At 36.4% G+C, this 16,756-nt stretch overlaps 1 protein-coding gene across 1 annotated transcript; it reads right to left on the minus strand.

The window, feature by feature from the left end:
* Positions 1-10,165: 10,165 nt before the first annotated feature.
* LOC149210502 (uncharacterized) lies at positions 10,166-16,716 on the minus strand. Its single transcript, XM_089396732.1, has 7 exons — positions 16,540-16,716; positions 15,402-16,438; positions 14,319-14,591; positions 12,997-14,172; positions 12,230-12,850; positions 11,552-12,118; positions 10,166-11,388 (listed from the first exon to the last, which is right to left on the minus strand). Exons 1-7 carry the CDS (start codon positions 16,631-16,633, stop codon positions 10,627-10,629), a joined length of 4,530 nt encoding a protein of 1,509 aa, XP_089252858.1. The 5' UTR covers positions 16,634-16,716; the 3' UTR covers positions 10,166-10,626.
* Positions 16,717-16,756: the final 40 nt, after the last annotated feature.

Below are 16,756 nucleotides of genomic sequence, written 5' to 3' on the forward strand. Positions count from 1 at the left end.
TGAAGAGATTTAGGGAAGATATCAAAAGCTTCAAAGCCGACAATGATGGGTTGGTTGAGGCACATGAAATACTTTCAAGGGATCGGGAAAAGAAGGTTGAGGCCAATGTAGTCATCCTTCATAGTTTGTCTGACTTGTAGAGACATGGACAATTTAGGATTAGTCAAGAGAAGGAAGAGAAAGCTAATGGAGCCTTGTTATAGACATTTTTGTACCTTACAGCTCTAAGCATGAAATGTCCATAATCCAAGGGATCCAAAGTCCCTAAACATGTTGTTCCTACCCCTAGAGGAACAAGGCCAGCAAACCACAGCAATTCACAGAAGTTCTCCACCAGAAACTGCTCAAAAACAAGTCAAATCAGGATCATTTCAGTGGCTCCATTGGCCACCTGCGTTGCAAAGCACCCCAGTACACTAGCTAGGTGTGTTGCAACGCACCCAAATGCACTACCAGGGTGCGTTGAGCGGGAAATGACAAATGGCAGGGTCCGTTGTGCGAGGTGTAAAGACTGTGGAAGCTTCCAGAATCTTCCTCCATGACACTTGCCTTGCTGAGTTCGACTAAGTGATGAGTAAGAGGCTCTTAGTCTCCAAGTGGAAGCAAGAACTGACAGAGAGAGAGGACAGTATTCAGATCTCAAGCTGACTCATCCTCTCTCCAAACATCTATATATGGATCTCTCCTCCATGAGATCTAGAGTCTGGAATTTTGATATTGCAAAGAATTTTTGTTGGTTTGAGTTTGGAATCATTGGGTGCTTTATGCTTTGAAGGGAGGTGAAGAAAGGATTTCATTCGCTGGGAGGTAGATGCTGGATTGAAACTCTCTTGGTTGTATCTCCTCCTGAACCTTGTTATTTCATCAATAAAGCTATTTTGGTTTCTCCTACATGTTGATGTGTCTTTGATGTATGATTGCATTAGTATGTTTAATTTATTTCTAATCCTGAACTAGTTATGAATATGAATCTATGTCTTTGTGTAGTGTTCCCTTCTTGTGATCTTGCAGGAACTTGGTAAAGCTGGGCGAGCGAGAAGGCAAGTAGCTGGGAGCTCTCAAAGAGAAGAGAAACCGGATCGATGGACAAACGGAAGACACCCGTTAGTCCATCCATCTCTCTTCATTCTTAATTCATAAAGGAAGAATACTAGAATAGTTGTTTCTATTTGTTGCTAAGGCACTGTCACACCTTAGGTGGATAGGATCGTCCTGCATAGGAATTTTTCCCCACAACAAGCCTATGGTAGTAGGTCTTGGTTAGGGTACAGGTTGGATAGAGGGGACACAGTTAGAGGTGGAAGATCATTGGACACACTTGATTGGAGGAATGGTATGTCTAGGTATCATTCTAGTTCCTCATCCTCGAGACATCATAATCATGATCACCATCATCCTTATAGGAGGAGTGAGTACTTTCCTGAGGATTTCAATAAAGTCAAGTTTCTTGCATTTGATGGAGAGATGAAGAAGTTAGAAGATGTAGAGGCATTGTTGCTTGAGATGAAGAAATTCTTGAGATCGCATAACTATTCAGAGAACATGAAGGCCAAGATAGCCACCGTCGGTCTTAAAGGGAAAGAAGATATCTGGTGGGAGGATGTGAAGAATTTCAAAGGCATTCAAGAAGAATAATTGATTTCGGGTGAGTTCAAGAGACTCTTCAAGAAGAAATACCTATATGAGAGGTATTAGGATGACAAAGATAAGGAGTTTTATGAGTTGTAGATGGGATCTATGGCGAATTATGAGTATACTAGTAGGATCATGGATTTGTTTAGGTATGTGCCTTACCTCAAGGATTAGAAAGAGAATATTCAAATTTTTATCAATGGGTTGCTAGCAGCATATAGAGATCGGGTTGAATTTGATGAGCCACAGTCGTTGGAGGAAGCCATCAAGAAATTGAAGAATTTTTATGAGAATTCAAAGCATAAAGTTGAGCCTAAACATGAATTGAAGGGGAATTGAAAAGTTTAAGGAAAATTTCCACCAAAGTAGGGAAGACCTCAGGCTGCAGGTGAGCAAGAAAATTTTGTTCCTTACAAGAAGTTTAATGAAGTTGAGAAAGGGAATGGGCCATAGCCTGAAGAGCAGTAGAATAGAGGTGATGGTAGGGGACTATTCCATTGTTAGATATGTGATAAAGATCATTACAATAAGGATTTTCTATTGTACTAGGGTGGTATGCCTCATATCTAAAGTGCTCAGTAGGCTCAGAAGGTTGGGGATGTGGGTCATAGCATTACTCGTATTTATGCAGTTGTGGGCAACAAGGAGGAAAAACAAAAGGCATCCATTATTGGGATGGAAGGTAAGATTTGTGGTCAAGTTATTTCTGTTTTGATTGGCCCTGGATCTAATTATAGTTATGTTAATCCTGACCTGGTGGATAAGTGCGGTTTGAGAAAAGAAATGCATGCAGAGTCTTGGTTGGTGTAGTTGGCTACAGGTACTAAGAAGATAGTTCATCACTAGGTAAGAGCTTGTGCATTTGAGTTGAATGGTATGCCTATGCATTGGGGTCATATAGTATGCTTTTGGGTATGGATTGGTTGTACCTCCACATGACCAAAGTAGATTTCTATGAGAAGGCTACTCATTGCCTAGATGATAATGGAGAAAAGAGAATATCACAGAAAAAGAATAATCCTACATCAATTAGGGTGATTACATTTACGCAAGCTAAGCACAGTTGCATAAAAGGGTGTGCACTATTTGCAGTCCATATTTCCAGTGAAAAGGGTACATATGTTGACGACGTAGAAATATTCAAGAGGTACCCTATATTGCAATAGTTTTAGGATCTGTTGCTAGCAGATGTTTCAGAGTTTCCTCCTCACACGGAAGTGGAATTTTCTATTGAGTTGGTACCAAGAGTGACACCAACATCAAAGGCACCATACAGGATGAACACTCCAAAGTTAGTGGAATTGAAGTTGCAGCTGAAAGAAATTCTTAACAAGGGATACATTAGACCAAGTGTATCTCCTTGGGTACACCACTGTTGTTCGTGAAGAAGAAGGATGGTACTCTAAGATTGTGCATTGACTACAGGTAACTGAAGAAGTTGACTATCAAGAGCAGGTATGCATTACTAAGGGTCACTGACTTGTTTGACCAATTGAAGGGAGCAAGAATGTTCTCAAAGATTGACTTGAGATCAGGATATCATCAAGTACACATTAAAGAAGAAGGCATCTACAAGACTGATTTTCAGACCATCTATGGGAATTATGAGTTTGTTGTAGTTCGTTTTGGTCTAACTAATGCTCCAACTACTTTCATGTGGTTTATGAATAGTGTGTTGTGTCCTTATCTAGACAAGTTTGTTATTGTATTCATTGATGATATATTCTAAGAATGAGGAAGAGCATGTTGAACACCTATCATTAGTGTTGAGAATGCTAAGACAACAATAGTTTTATGCCAAGTTTAGTAAATGTAGCTTCTTTATAATAGAGGTACATTACTTGGGACATGTTGTTTCCAAGAAAGGTATAGCAATGGACCCATAAATGATAATGGCTATCATGGAGTGGGAAGATGCTAGGAATTTGGATGAAGTCAGATCATTTATGGGGATAGATGGTTACTATAGGAAGTTCATTAGGAGCTTATCATAGATCTCATATCATATTACATCATTGCAGAGGAAATGGAAGAAATTTGAATGGAATGAGGAATGTGCAAGAAGTTTTGAGTAGTCGAAACAATTGTTAACAAATGCTTTAGTTCTTAAGATTTCAAACCTAGATAAAGAGTTTGGAATGTGCACATATGCTTTCAAGAGAGGACTTGGTGGAGTTCTTATGTAGGAGGGATAGGTGGTGTTATATGAGTCATGGAAAATTAATGAGCACAAGAAAAATTATGTGACGCATGACCTTGAGTTAGCAACGATAATTCATGCATTGAAGATGTGGAGTCACTATCTTCTTTGGAGGAGGTTTGTGTTGATGAGCGATCACAGTGGGTTGAGGTACTTGTTTGACCAACTGAATCTTAATGCCAAGCAAGCTAGATGGTTGGCTACCCTTAGTGAGTTTGAATTTGAGATCAGATACATTAAAGAAAATGATAGTGCGGGTAGATCATGTTGTGACTGTGAACTCTTATGGGATAGATTTACATGATCAGATATTATAGGCAGGACCCTATGATGACAACTATTAACATCTTAGATACAAGTTACAACAAGGTATAGGTGATCATGATGTGGACTATCATCTTACAACATATGGCCTGGTCAAATTCAGGAAATAGATCTATGTGTCGGATGATAGTGAGCTCAAGAAGTTTATCTTGAGGGAGTTTCATGTCAAGCCATATTTAGGTCACCCAAAATATCATAATACATTGACAACAGTGAAGAAGTTCTACTATTGGCTAAATTTGAAGAAGAAAGTGGTAGATTTTGTTGCTAGATTCTTGGACTGTCAGCCGGTGAAAGCTGAGTGCAATCATCGAGCTAGTTTGTTACACCCATTTCGATTCTGGAGTGGAAATGGGAGGTGATTTCCATGGATTACATTACAGGTTTTCTGAGGACATCGAAGCAATATGATTCCATCGTGTTGGTGGTTAACATGTTGAGCAAGGTAACTCACTTCATTCTAGTCAATTTTACTTATTCAGTTAGTGATGTAGCATAGGTCTTCATCAGGGAGATAGTGAGGTTGCATAGTGTTCCGAAGACAATTGTGTAGGAGAGAGATGCTAAGTTCACTTCTAGGTTTTGGAAGGAGTTGTTTGTAGGTTTGGGTATAGAGTTGGCCTTCAGTGCAACTTATCACCCGTAGATAGATTAATAGACATAGAAGGTCAACATGATACTAGAGGATATGATAAGGATGTATGTTATGCACCATCAACAGAAGTGGGAAGAGTATCTACCACTGGTTGAATTTTCTTACAACAATGTTTATCACGAGCCATTAAGGATGAGTCTATTTGAGGCACTCTATGGGCAGAGTTGTAATACTCTCATTAACTAGAGTGATCGAGTGAACAAGTTACTTAGTAGAACAGACATGTTGGTATACATGGAATAGGAAATGCAAGTTATAAAGAATAATCTAAAGGTAGCACAAGAGAGGTATAAAAGTTATGCAGACTAGCACATGGAATTTAAGGAGTTTCAGTTTGGGGAGCATGTTTATTTTTTCATCAAGCCCGAGAAGATCTCCTTGAGGATTGGATCATGTGCCAATTTGGCACCTTGGTATTGTGGGCCTTTCGAGATCCTTGAGGGACCAGTGACCTACAGACTTGCACTATCTCCAACAATGAAAGTCCATGATGTTTTCCATGCTTCATTGCTTAAAATATATGTGAATAATGTTGATCATGTTATTGATTGGTATGTATTGCAGGTGGAGCCAAAAGGAGAATTCCAGCTAAAACCTCAGTGCATATTGCAGCAGAAACAACTCATGCTCTGGAACAAAGCCATCGAGCAAGTAAAGTGCAGTGGAAGCACTTTGGGCCTGAAGAATCTACATGGGAGATGGCTCATCAGATACATGGTATGTATCTTTCATTAGTTTTCGGTTGAGGCAAATCGGTTTTTGGTATATGTACAAACTTATGTATGGTTGATATTCTAAATACCATGATGAGCTATGTTATAAAGCTCCAATAAGCAGTATGGTTGTCATGTTTTCATGTTTGTCATAATGGTTTTGCTTTTGAGCATGATGTTCATTATGAATACTACATCAAGTTGGGTTATAAAGCTCCATGGCCAGTATCTTTTGGTTTTCAATGGTTTCATTGGTTGTAGGTGTCATAGAACACCGTCGATGGTGTTCCCCTAAGGGCGAGGGGTCTGTAACAACCCCAGGTCAAAAATTCATGTAATAAAGTTAATAAAGGAAAAATAGGACAAAGGGCATGAGACATGTATTTTGAGATGAATGTTGGGAAAATTATCCTATTGGGCATCACTTTTTGTTTATTATGGCTAAGGGGAAATTGGCAAAGACTTTGAAAACGAAAAAAGGCATTATTGGCATTTATTTGATAAAATAAAGGAAAAAAGGCATTATTGGCATTTATTTTATAAAATAAAGGAAAATAGGAGAAAATGGAGGTGAAAGGTCATAGGTTGCATGTGAGAATGAAATTGAAGTAAAATTAAGGAAAATGAATAAATTAGAGGCATCACTAATAAAGAGGCTTATGAGGATCAGTTCACAACTTTCATCAGCCTAGATTTTGCGGGTTAGCCTTTTATGAGTTCAGTTTCAGAATTGGTTTCATAGAAAGGAGAAGAGCATCAAGAGGAAAAGGAAAGAAAGCAAGCAAAGAAAGGACAAGAAAATAAAAAGAAATAATAAGGAAAGGTTGGATCAAACAACTTCAGCGGGAATACTTACAAGTAACAGGTTGCATGTATGAATTCGTAGTTGGTTTTGGCATCCATGGTATATTCATGTGTGTATTTGATTTAGTTTTTGTTATTGGATTTGGTTTTTTCGGGTTTCGACAATGGTTTTAGTCTTTCCTTCCCATTTTCAAATAGCCATGGTGTGATGGGATTCATTCTTGGTTGAGCTCTGTATTTCCATAAGGTATTAGATCTAGTTGAAGTTGTTTCAAAGAAATCCCACGGGTTGGGGGTGGAGATGGTTTTCTCTAGGAAGCCCTCATTATGTGGGTAGAGACAACAAAATTCCTCAAGGGATGGTGAAGGAATTCTGAGGCATCCAAACTTGGTTTGGTTTTATGATCTCATGGCCTGTTTAGGTGAGATCACTGTAGTGCGAGGGTAAAGGTGGTTTAACATATGGATTCCCTTCATTGTTTATGGATTGTTTTATCCCATGAGATCCCACATTCATGTTTGGAAAATAGCACGGGGGTGATTGGCTGAAAGAAATATTTGGTTCAACCCAATCTATGGTTGGGTGGTACGTGGAAGTCCCTCATTTGGTTGTCTTTTGCACATGGTTAATAGGAACTAAGTTCATCTTATCTCTATGATTAAATGTACTTGTTATTATTTCAATTTAATGGTTTTTCTATCATGGTTAATTATTTGGTTATATGTTGGTTATAAGCATGGTTTTATGACAGATTTAATTATGGCTCTTATCACCTTTTAATTGATGGAATATTGGTGGACTAATTGGTAGTATGAAAAATATTGTGAGAAGACATTAGTCCTTCTTGGTGAACCTCAAATAAGCTTAAGATCTCTATGTTCATATATGCATTCATGACCTGTAGGTTGCATGTTCATCACGTGTGCTTAACAGAATGACTATCATGGTTAGACCAGTTTAGGTCAAGTACTTGAGTAAGTTTTTTGTCAGAGGCTTTGTCTCTATGTTATTATCATTTCTGGAAGTGTCATTAAGTTTTGGGCAGTGGTATGTATCTTGGACATAAAAAAAAAGGCTTAGATTTCATGATCACTAGCACAAAATTTCTTGAAAGAGATTGTAGTCGCTAGGAAGAAATCATGTGGGAGTGACTAGAGGGTTACATTTGCTATGAGGCCTTTTCATGGGAGTGATTGGGGGTCTAACTCGCTAAAAAAGAAAGCTATCTCAGGGGTTGGACACCTAAAATGGTTATTTAGTTCCTAGTGGTCCTGTAGCACTTACAAGAAGTCAGTGGGGTCTTGTTATAGGTCATCTAGGAGGTTGAGTCATGTCAATGTAGCCCCTCCACTCATGTTTTTCCCAGGAAAGCATGTGAAAGTGGGTAGATATGAGAGGAGGCATGTTACAACCATATAGGTGTCCAAACTAACGAACAACCTCCTCCTGAAGATCCTTCTTAGAAGAAATGGCTCTACCCTCAGCATTCTTTAATTCCCAAATGGTGTTGTCTCTTTTCCTTTGTGAAGCATATCTATGAAAAATGTTAGTATTTTTGTCACCCCCTTTGATCCAAATGGAGTGACTCTTGAGCCACCATTCCCCTTCTTGCAAAGTTAAAATCATCCTCTTCCATTGGTCAATATCAAGGGTCAAATATTTATGAGCCTCAAAAAATAAATCCATACCAAAAGAGTTAGACAATGACAATATTTTTTGTCAATCTCCATCAATTCTTTCATAATTTTTTACTTTTTTTTATCTTTCTCCAATTTTCGAACAACCCCCTTAAGGTCACTTAATTTCCTACACACCATGTTCATCTGAGACGTCTCCAGATTATAATCATCCTGTAACCAAGTAGAACAAACAAGATTTTCAAATTCAAAATCCTATAACCAATCCAATCACAATCCCCTTTCCAATGAAGAAAAATAGGATCGGATTGGATATCCTTGCTAGAAAAAGCCAAAATCGCATAAACCCCATCCTTTCTACCCAGTTTTCATGGTCCAAGAAACAGTCCAACCTTTTCGCTATGCCATCCCTACCAGTGCGCCCATTCCTCCATGTCGAAATAAGAGGATTTGACACAATGTCAACAAAATTATTTACCCCAAAGAGGTCCAAAAAGAAACTCCCCAAAGGATTCATTTTTCCTTTTGGACCCCATGTATCCCCCACAACCATCATTATATTTAAATCACCAACAAGAATAAATGAGCCCATTGTTAATATACTAGAGTTGTCAAGTTGATTCTAAAACTCCCTTGTAGAATCATATGGAGCATATATGTGAAGGATATGAATATGATACTGGGATTCCCTAGAGAAATCAAAGAGCAGAATACCTGCAAAGGTAATTTTAGCCAAAAAAATAATGACCTTTAGATCACAAAGCACCCAAGCTACACTGAAATTCCATGTTCGTCCATCGCATAGAGATGCCACCCCGATATAGTTTCAAGAAATAAAGTCTAGTCCTCTCCCACACAACCATAGTGGACGTTAATCATCATCATCATCATCATGAAGGCTGAGGAATTCAACTCACACTTAATTCTATATACATTTTCTTAGTAGGTTTGGAAGGGCATTGGTCAAGGGATGTGACAAGGAAATGTCTACCATGGTTTGTTAGTTGAGTATTTTCACTTGTGGTTTTGGAGACATCAATAAACACTCTTGGTACCAATGGAATATCTAGCTTGCTTGAATTTCCTTGATATTTGAAAATGTATCTATGCAAAAAATTCCAGGTTGTTCCACAAGCTCATTCTAATTTCAACTAGATAGACAAGAATAGAAAGAGAAACTTCTAGACAAGTTACAAACTTATTCATATATGGGTAAAAAATTTAGGGTATTTTCACTAGAATTACTAGAAACCCTGTAGTATTTGTGGTATCAATGGTATTGGTAATTGTTTAAAAGATTATTTTATAAAATTCAAAATCAATATTAAGAATGAGATACATAACCATTTTGAATGTGTGGCCTCAAGAGAGCTGATAAAATTAGTTGTAAGGAATTTCAACAAAAAGATTCACAATTAGTCGTTAAGTGAATAAAAGGTGAAAATAAATTACTCAATATAAGTTTAAAAGAGATTATAAATTTATGCTTAATTATATATCTCATTTTCAAGTGTACAAAGAATTGAATGGTAAAGCTAGTTAACAATTTGAAAAATGACTTCAAATATTGCAAAAAAGAAAAAACCTTATTATTTGTCAAATTTGATAATAAATTATCATTTAAACTTGATTTTTTGGATATGAGTTCTTCATGTATATTAGTTTCAAAATTTATATACATGAAATTTTAAGTTAGAGTTTATTTTAACATTATTAAAACAAATATTATATTATGATATTTTTTAATCGAAATATTATTAATTAAAAAACAAAAAATAATGAAAGAAAATAGTCATCAAACAAAAAAAAATATATATATATATATATATATATATATAATTTAATACAATATTTAGATATTTCAAGTATAATATATATTATGGTATGTTTATTTTTTTATTAAAATGATATATTATTTTTAATTCATATTAAAATATTAATAAATTTATAAAAAAAAAATTGTAAATTAAATATTGTACCATTATAAATATATATTTTATAAGTAAACAAATAATTAAAGACCAAAAACTTTAGCTGAAGAATTTTTTCAAACATTCATCAAATTAACTAAATTTATTATAACAAGGAAAAAAACGCATTATGTAATTTTTCAATGCATTATTTAAATTAGAATTTTTTAATAAAAAAAATTCAAAACCTTTGAACTTATATTTTAAATTTAAATAAAAATAAGATACATTAAAAAGGAATGAATGATTTCAATTAAAAATGGCGAAATGTCTTTATATATAGAAATATATTGTTCCACACACGATCAAGATGCACACAAAATCAAGATGCATACCCTAAGGCCAAGAAACATTCTACACGCTAAAACAACTTAAAATAAGGAACGTTACTCTTCAATACTGGTCAGTATTGAATCATCATTGGCTTACCTCAGCTGAGCTGTTGAATCATCATTGGTTGCACTGGATTCTGCTGAGTCATCACTGGCTGAGCTGAGTTGCGTTCTTGCTGAATCATCATTGGTTGCACTGGATTCTGCTGAATCATCATTGGTTGATGTTTCAAAATTAGGTATGTTACTCTTAGCACTGGCCACTATTGAATCATCATTGGCTGAGTTGGGTCCTTGCTGAATCATTATTGGCTGAGTTCGGTTCTGTTGAATCATCATTGGTCGAGCTAGGCATTGCTCAATCATTATTGGTTGAGCTGGGTTCTGCTGCATCATCATTGGCTGAGCTGGGTTGTGCTGAATCATCATTAGTTGAGCTAGGTTCTGCAGAATCATCATTAATTGATTTGGGTCCTGCCTGATTAAGGGGCGTGCCTTCCTCATGAAGGTCGCTTCCACTACCTACCTCATCAATATTTAACAATTGTTCCAATTCAACCCATGTTTCTTTCCGACTTTCCTTACCACCTTTGACCAACTGTTGGATCAAATTCTTTGCTTTGTCATTTTGAAGCGTTTGAAATAATTTTACAAATTTTTCTCCCCTGGTTGTTATCAAATTCCCATCTTCATCCATAATGACCATCCATAAATAGCCAGGGAGCCTTATATCCCTTAAAGTAGTAGAATCTAAAAGCATTTTCATTTCATTCAATTGTCCATACTTATCATTTATTTCTTTCATTCCTTGTTGTAAAATGTGGAAACGTGCCCAAAATCTCATAGCCTCATGCTCAGATAAATCTAACAAAAACATCTTCTGCATTTCCACTTGTAACGTCTTTGGTTGTTCCAAAGGCCAATACCTTTTAAACTTGATATCTGTGAACTCTACAGCCCCTGAAGCTATAATTGAACCTTCTCCACCAAATTTTGGAATATAAATTATTTCAATGTTATCCTTCAACTCAGTCGACAAAATCTTTATGGAATCTGTAAAGTCCTCTGGATCAAAAGTACATAAACAAATAATTTTTTGCTGATGCAGTGCCTTTTTGACCTTTTTCATGATCAACAGTAAAGAAAAAGAATAGTTAAGACTAAAAATCAATAACAGCCATTTTCCTCCTAATTTATATCGCACGAGAATGAATAACGAAGTTAAAGCATGAAATCACTAACAGAATTATTTTCCTTCTGACCAAAAACAGATAATTACTGACCTGCTCCGACACCCTATCCAAATGCTTCAGGAGAAACATTAAAGCAGGCATATTCTTAATTTCTTCAACTTCTTTTTCTATTAATTCTTTACTTTTTTCTTCCGTAAAAGGAAAAGCTTCAATCCCCCATGTGTTCACCATAAGCAATACTCCCCTTGGGTTTCGCCCTGCAAATGTCCCGTTGCTTTGCAATATCTTCATTATATTCGGGTACCATCTGTCGAACCCTATTGGCCATTGTTCCCAATTCCGTGGCCTTGGTTCCCAACCCTTTGGCGGTTCTTCCCAGCACCCTTCAACGAGGAAAAACTTAGTTGCATTTGTCAGCTGCCGCGGATTTTGAAGGACCAACCACGGAACTTCTCTTGAAAACTTCTCAGATGTATCCCACCACCCATGTGCCTTGTACTGTATTATTGGAATTGTTATAATTTCAAAATCAAATATCCCTTTCTCCTTCACCTCAACATACATCTCCACTAATGACTGAAGAGGAACATCATAACAGAGCTTGGTGGGCCGGATGTCTAATAAAATGGTTTTGCCTTTCACTTCGTCGACTCCGACCTACAATTTTCATATCAACAAAAACATAATAAAATCAATAGCCAATAAAGGGAATTTGAATATTTTGTTTTTAATGAAAAATTATCAACAAAATATAGAGTACTTGAATACCTGCGTTGGTGCACCCTGCTTGAAAAAGGCAAGAGAACTTTCATTTTCTCCACTTTTGAATAGCTCTCTTAGCAACTCTATAGGACTCTCTCGAGGTCTTTCTACCAATTGCTTCAATTTAAGGTACCTTCCGCATTTCTTCATTATAAATTCCTCCATCGACTCTATTTCTAAACGTTCCCAACAAGAAAGGTATTTATCACCTTTTTCGTCATGGACAATCTTCGCGCTGAATGTCAGGAAACCCATGTCAGAGCGCCGCCAGCTAATGTCCGACGTCTCCTCTAGATCTAATGAGAGCACCTTTTGAAACAATGCTTCGGCAGTACTGTCAGCAGGAGCATGGCCAAGAACTCTATACGACAATTTCTCAGGCAATTCATTAAAATGGTTGCCAAAATAAACTATATCGAGATTTATTTGGATATCATCTATATTCTCCTCAATCAAAGGGAAAAGAAAACGCTTCCCGAAATCCTCTTTGTCAGCATCAAACATAACAAGTAGCGGGGTGTTCAAAGGACGATCAGATATATGGAATGGCTGTCCTCGTCTATCAGTGAGAATGCTATCAAAATTTGGCTGCAACTGTTTAGCAATATTCTCCTTATTTGATAAACCCTGAAGAAAAAGTTAAAGTGAGTAGAAAGGAAATATAAAGTATGATTAGCAATTTTTTCCCGCATGATATATTTTAGGATCTAATAAACATTCAGAGAGTGAACTATGACGTGGGCAAAGAAAACATATTTGAAAATGTTAATCACCTGCCCTGTATGAACTGCAAAAGACCATGATGGATCCCATTGTTTTTCAATTTCACCCCATCTCTCCTCCAACAACGGGCTTCCTCCAATCTTGACCATCTGTAATGTTTTCATCTTTACCATGCTGTCCATCCATTTCCCTTCCAACACACGGCAATTACGTACATCTAGAACTTCCAATTTGACGAGGCAATGAATATCTTCAGGGAGCTTCTTTAGCATCTTGCAGTCATTCAGTCTTAGAACTCGCAGTGATGAGAGATCTTTGAAGTTCGTACATAATTCTTCAAGAATCGCGCATTCTTCTAAACTCAAGCTCTCCAAGCATTTGAGTTGGTTGAAACTTTCTGGGAGCTTCTTTAGACTTTCACAACAGCCTAGCCTTAGGCTTCTTAAATTTGTAAGTTGTCCAAAGCGATCTGGAAGTTTCTCTAGATGCTGGCAATCATCGATATCACAGTCTGTTAAAGAGGAGAGGTTGCAAAACCCGTCGGGTAGTTCTTTTATCCTGGCAGATAACATGATTGTGTTCAACAACTTGGACTGCCCAATGCTTTCAGGAATACTACTTAGTTTCGAACAACATAGACGAAGGCTAACAAGGGATGTTAAGTTTCCGATGCCAGATGGGAGAACTTGTATGTTTGGACAGAATATGGTCAAATTTTCCAAAGATGAAAGAGGAAGAGTTTCCAGACTATCACAGTGGTACAAATTAAGTTCTTGTAATGATGTCAGCTTCCAGAGACTGACGGGAAGCGCTTTTAGACTTTCACAGCCCAACAAACTGAGTGTTTGCAATGAAGTAAGATTTCCAAGACTGCTAGGAAGCGCTTTTAGACTTCTACAGTTATACAAATAGAGAAATTGTAGAGAATTCAATGAACCAAAATCTTCTGGCAGGCTCTTCAAACAAGGACAGGATATCATCCCCAACGTTCTTAAAGATCCAAGCGTTGAAATAGATTCCGGTAATTCCTCTAGATATTCGCAACCTGAAAACGTTAATTCCTGCAAACCGTTTACCACATGTCCCAACTCTTGAGGCAAGTTTTTAAAATGTGCATTCGCCAGTTCCAGTACTCGCAAATTCCTGACTTGCTGAAGACAATTGGAAGTGATTTTAAAGGCAGGCGAGTTTAATTGGAACTCGATGTGTCTAAGACTGGAGGGCATCTGCAATTTATGCAATGATTCATATATGAAAATAATAACTCAAATCATTAAAGGTAATAAAAACTGCTGATGATAAACCGTTCTAAGATATTCGAAGAAAATTGGGAAAAGCAATAACGGGGACCGGGTATTTGAAGTGGACTTGCCTGACTTAGATTTGGTAAATCTTCTGGTTGGTAACATAAATAACTCAACTTCTCGAATCTCTTTAATTTTGATACATCAAAAGGGAGATGGGAAATTTCTGCACTGAAAAGAACCAACTCTTTAAATATGCTTCCGCATTTGCCCTGCACATCTATTGAGCGTCCAAGTTGAAGAACTCTTAAAGATCCAGACATTAACTCTAGTTTTTCTGCGGGTATATAGATCGGACGGCTGTTGCCACTACAGCATATGCCTTTGACTCTGCGAAGGTCCTACATTATTATTAAATATTATCAAGTCAGTCATAAGAATCAAAATAGATAAACAAGACTATATATGATCACTTTTCAATAAGAATAGCTTGGTGCTTTACAGTAGGGTATAGCTGGGAGATGTTGTCGCTTACAATACTCGAACATTCAAATTTAAATAAATTAAATAAAAAATCAATGTATGAATGTACGTCTTTATGAGTAGAATTATTTAGAAAAATGTTGAAAGAATTATTTTCGGAAAATGTCTTTCTGATATCACATGAAAATGTTTTTTGACCAATAATATTTTGGTGTTGAAAGAATTATTTTAGGAAAATGTCTTTCTGATATCACATGAAAATGTTTTTTGACCAATAATATTTTGGTGTTGAAAGAAATATTTTAGAAAACTGTCGTTCTGATAGCACACGAAAATATTTTTTCACAAATAATATTTTAGTATAAATATTTTTTAACAAATAATATTTTTATGTGATAGATTTTGAAGATATTTTTCTAAAAAATAAATGATTATATATAAATCAATTTTAAGCAAATAATTATGTATGATATTATAAAAAATAATTCATTTAAATTTATTATACATGGAAAAAGTTAAATTTTTGAAAAAATATTTTTAAAAATTAATATAAAATTAAATAATTCAAAACGAAATTGTGGTTTAAATTTATTTTTAAAATATACTTTTTATTAAAAATTATTAGATAATATGAAAATAAACCATTAAAAAATATATCCGTATATATTTAATAAGTTTAGATAAATCTAAATTTACGATCAATCTAAACTGGACAGAAGATTGCGTACCTCATCTTCTTTATCTAAAAACTCTTGAATGTCATTTGCACTGGCCAATCTGAACCTTTGTCCTTCTGTCTTCTGGAGACCAATTGCCAAGATGACATCGTGTACCTTTGCAGTCATACCTTTCGCATGTTGGGTGACTAGCCCTCTCTTTTCCAGCTTTTCCAGTTCTGAGTCTCCCACAATATTTGAAAGTATTTTCCAGTCCCATCCTTCAAAAAAGGAACAAATATCCAAAAATGGATCTTGCAAGGTGTGGTGAAGATTTTCATAGGCAAAGACGTAGAAGTTTATGTCCTCCCCAATTTTACCCTTCCAGTTTGTTTTGCTCTCTTTTATCACTGTTCTATAAGCATTTAGCGTGTTTTCTTCGGCGCTTATGAATCCTGCTACCACCGTCAAAAGCTTTGGTACGCCTCCACATATCTTGACTAACTCATCGATTTCGCTAGGATCTAGTTGCTCCCGTTTGTCACCCAGTGTGTTCTTGAAAAGTTCCGCTGCCCCTGCTTCAGGAAGGCCTTGAATAGCGTAGCATTCTGTTTTTACTTTTTTGCGCACTATTATACCCTCTGCATCTTTATTTCGTGCAGTTATGAGCAACCTCAATTTTTTGGCATTCCCCATATTCTTAGGGAGAAGCTGATCAAGTGCATCTCCACGTTCTTGAACTTCATCCCTAATCAACACATTGTCTATGTAAATAAAAACCACTTCTTTCTCTAAGATGCTCTTAATTTGTCCTTGTCCTTCTTCATACCTTTGGAACTCAACTTTTGGCTCTTCTCCCCTCCTCAAAGCTTTTATTATGAATTTTTGCAACTCTACTAGATTTGGAGTTGATGCTATAGTATCAAACAATCTAACATAGGAATATTTATATCCTTCTATTTCTGCATTAAGCAGCCGTGCAAACACGGCATCGGCAAGGGTAGTCTTTCCCATGCCACCAAAGCCATGCACCATTACTGCTACAGCATTTTTGTCACTTCCCATTTCTAGCCGTTCAATAACTTCTTTCAATGGATCTTCGATGCCAACTGTTGCAACATATTTAAACACAAAAGATCATAAACCTCTATAAACTCCAAAACTATACAAATATTTAAAATAACATCTTTTTCAACAGTACGCAATTTACCTGCGCCTTTAGGATATTCTGGATACTGTAGCTCCATAGGTTTTTGTGGGCGCACAATGGCATCGTAAAGACATAGATTAAAATTTCTCTGCATATGGGTGTCTGTTTCTGCTAACCTTGTTTTAAATTTAGCCAACTCTTCTCCATTCACAGTAGTTGAGAAAAACCTGCCTTAAGAAATTTATTTAGATGACTATTTGGTAAAAGGGGTCATTCA

This window comes from Pinus tabuliformis, chromosome 1_2, assembly GCF_031772625.1.
Source record: "Pinus tabuliformis cultivar Carrire ecotype Pingquan chromosome 1_2, CPIR1, whole genome shotgun sequence".
NCBI lineage: Eukaryota > Viridiplantae > Streptophyta > Pinopsida > Pinales > Pinaceae > Pinus > Pinus tabuliformis.

Coding starts and splice junctions, on each gene's coding strand:
- LOC149210502 (XM_089396732.1), bottom strand. CDS start 16,633: ATGCAGAGAAATTTTAATCTATGTCTTTACGATGCCATTGTGCGCCCA. Junction 16,439..16,539: donor AGAATATCCTAAAGGCGCAG/GTAAATTGCGTA, acceptor ATGTTGCAACAG/TTGGCATCGAAGATCCATTG. Junction 14,592..15,401: donor TTTTAGATAAAGAAGATGAG/GTACGCAATCTT, acceptor ATAATAATGTAG/GACCTTCGCAGAGTCAAAGG.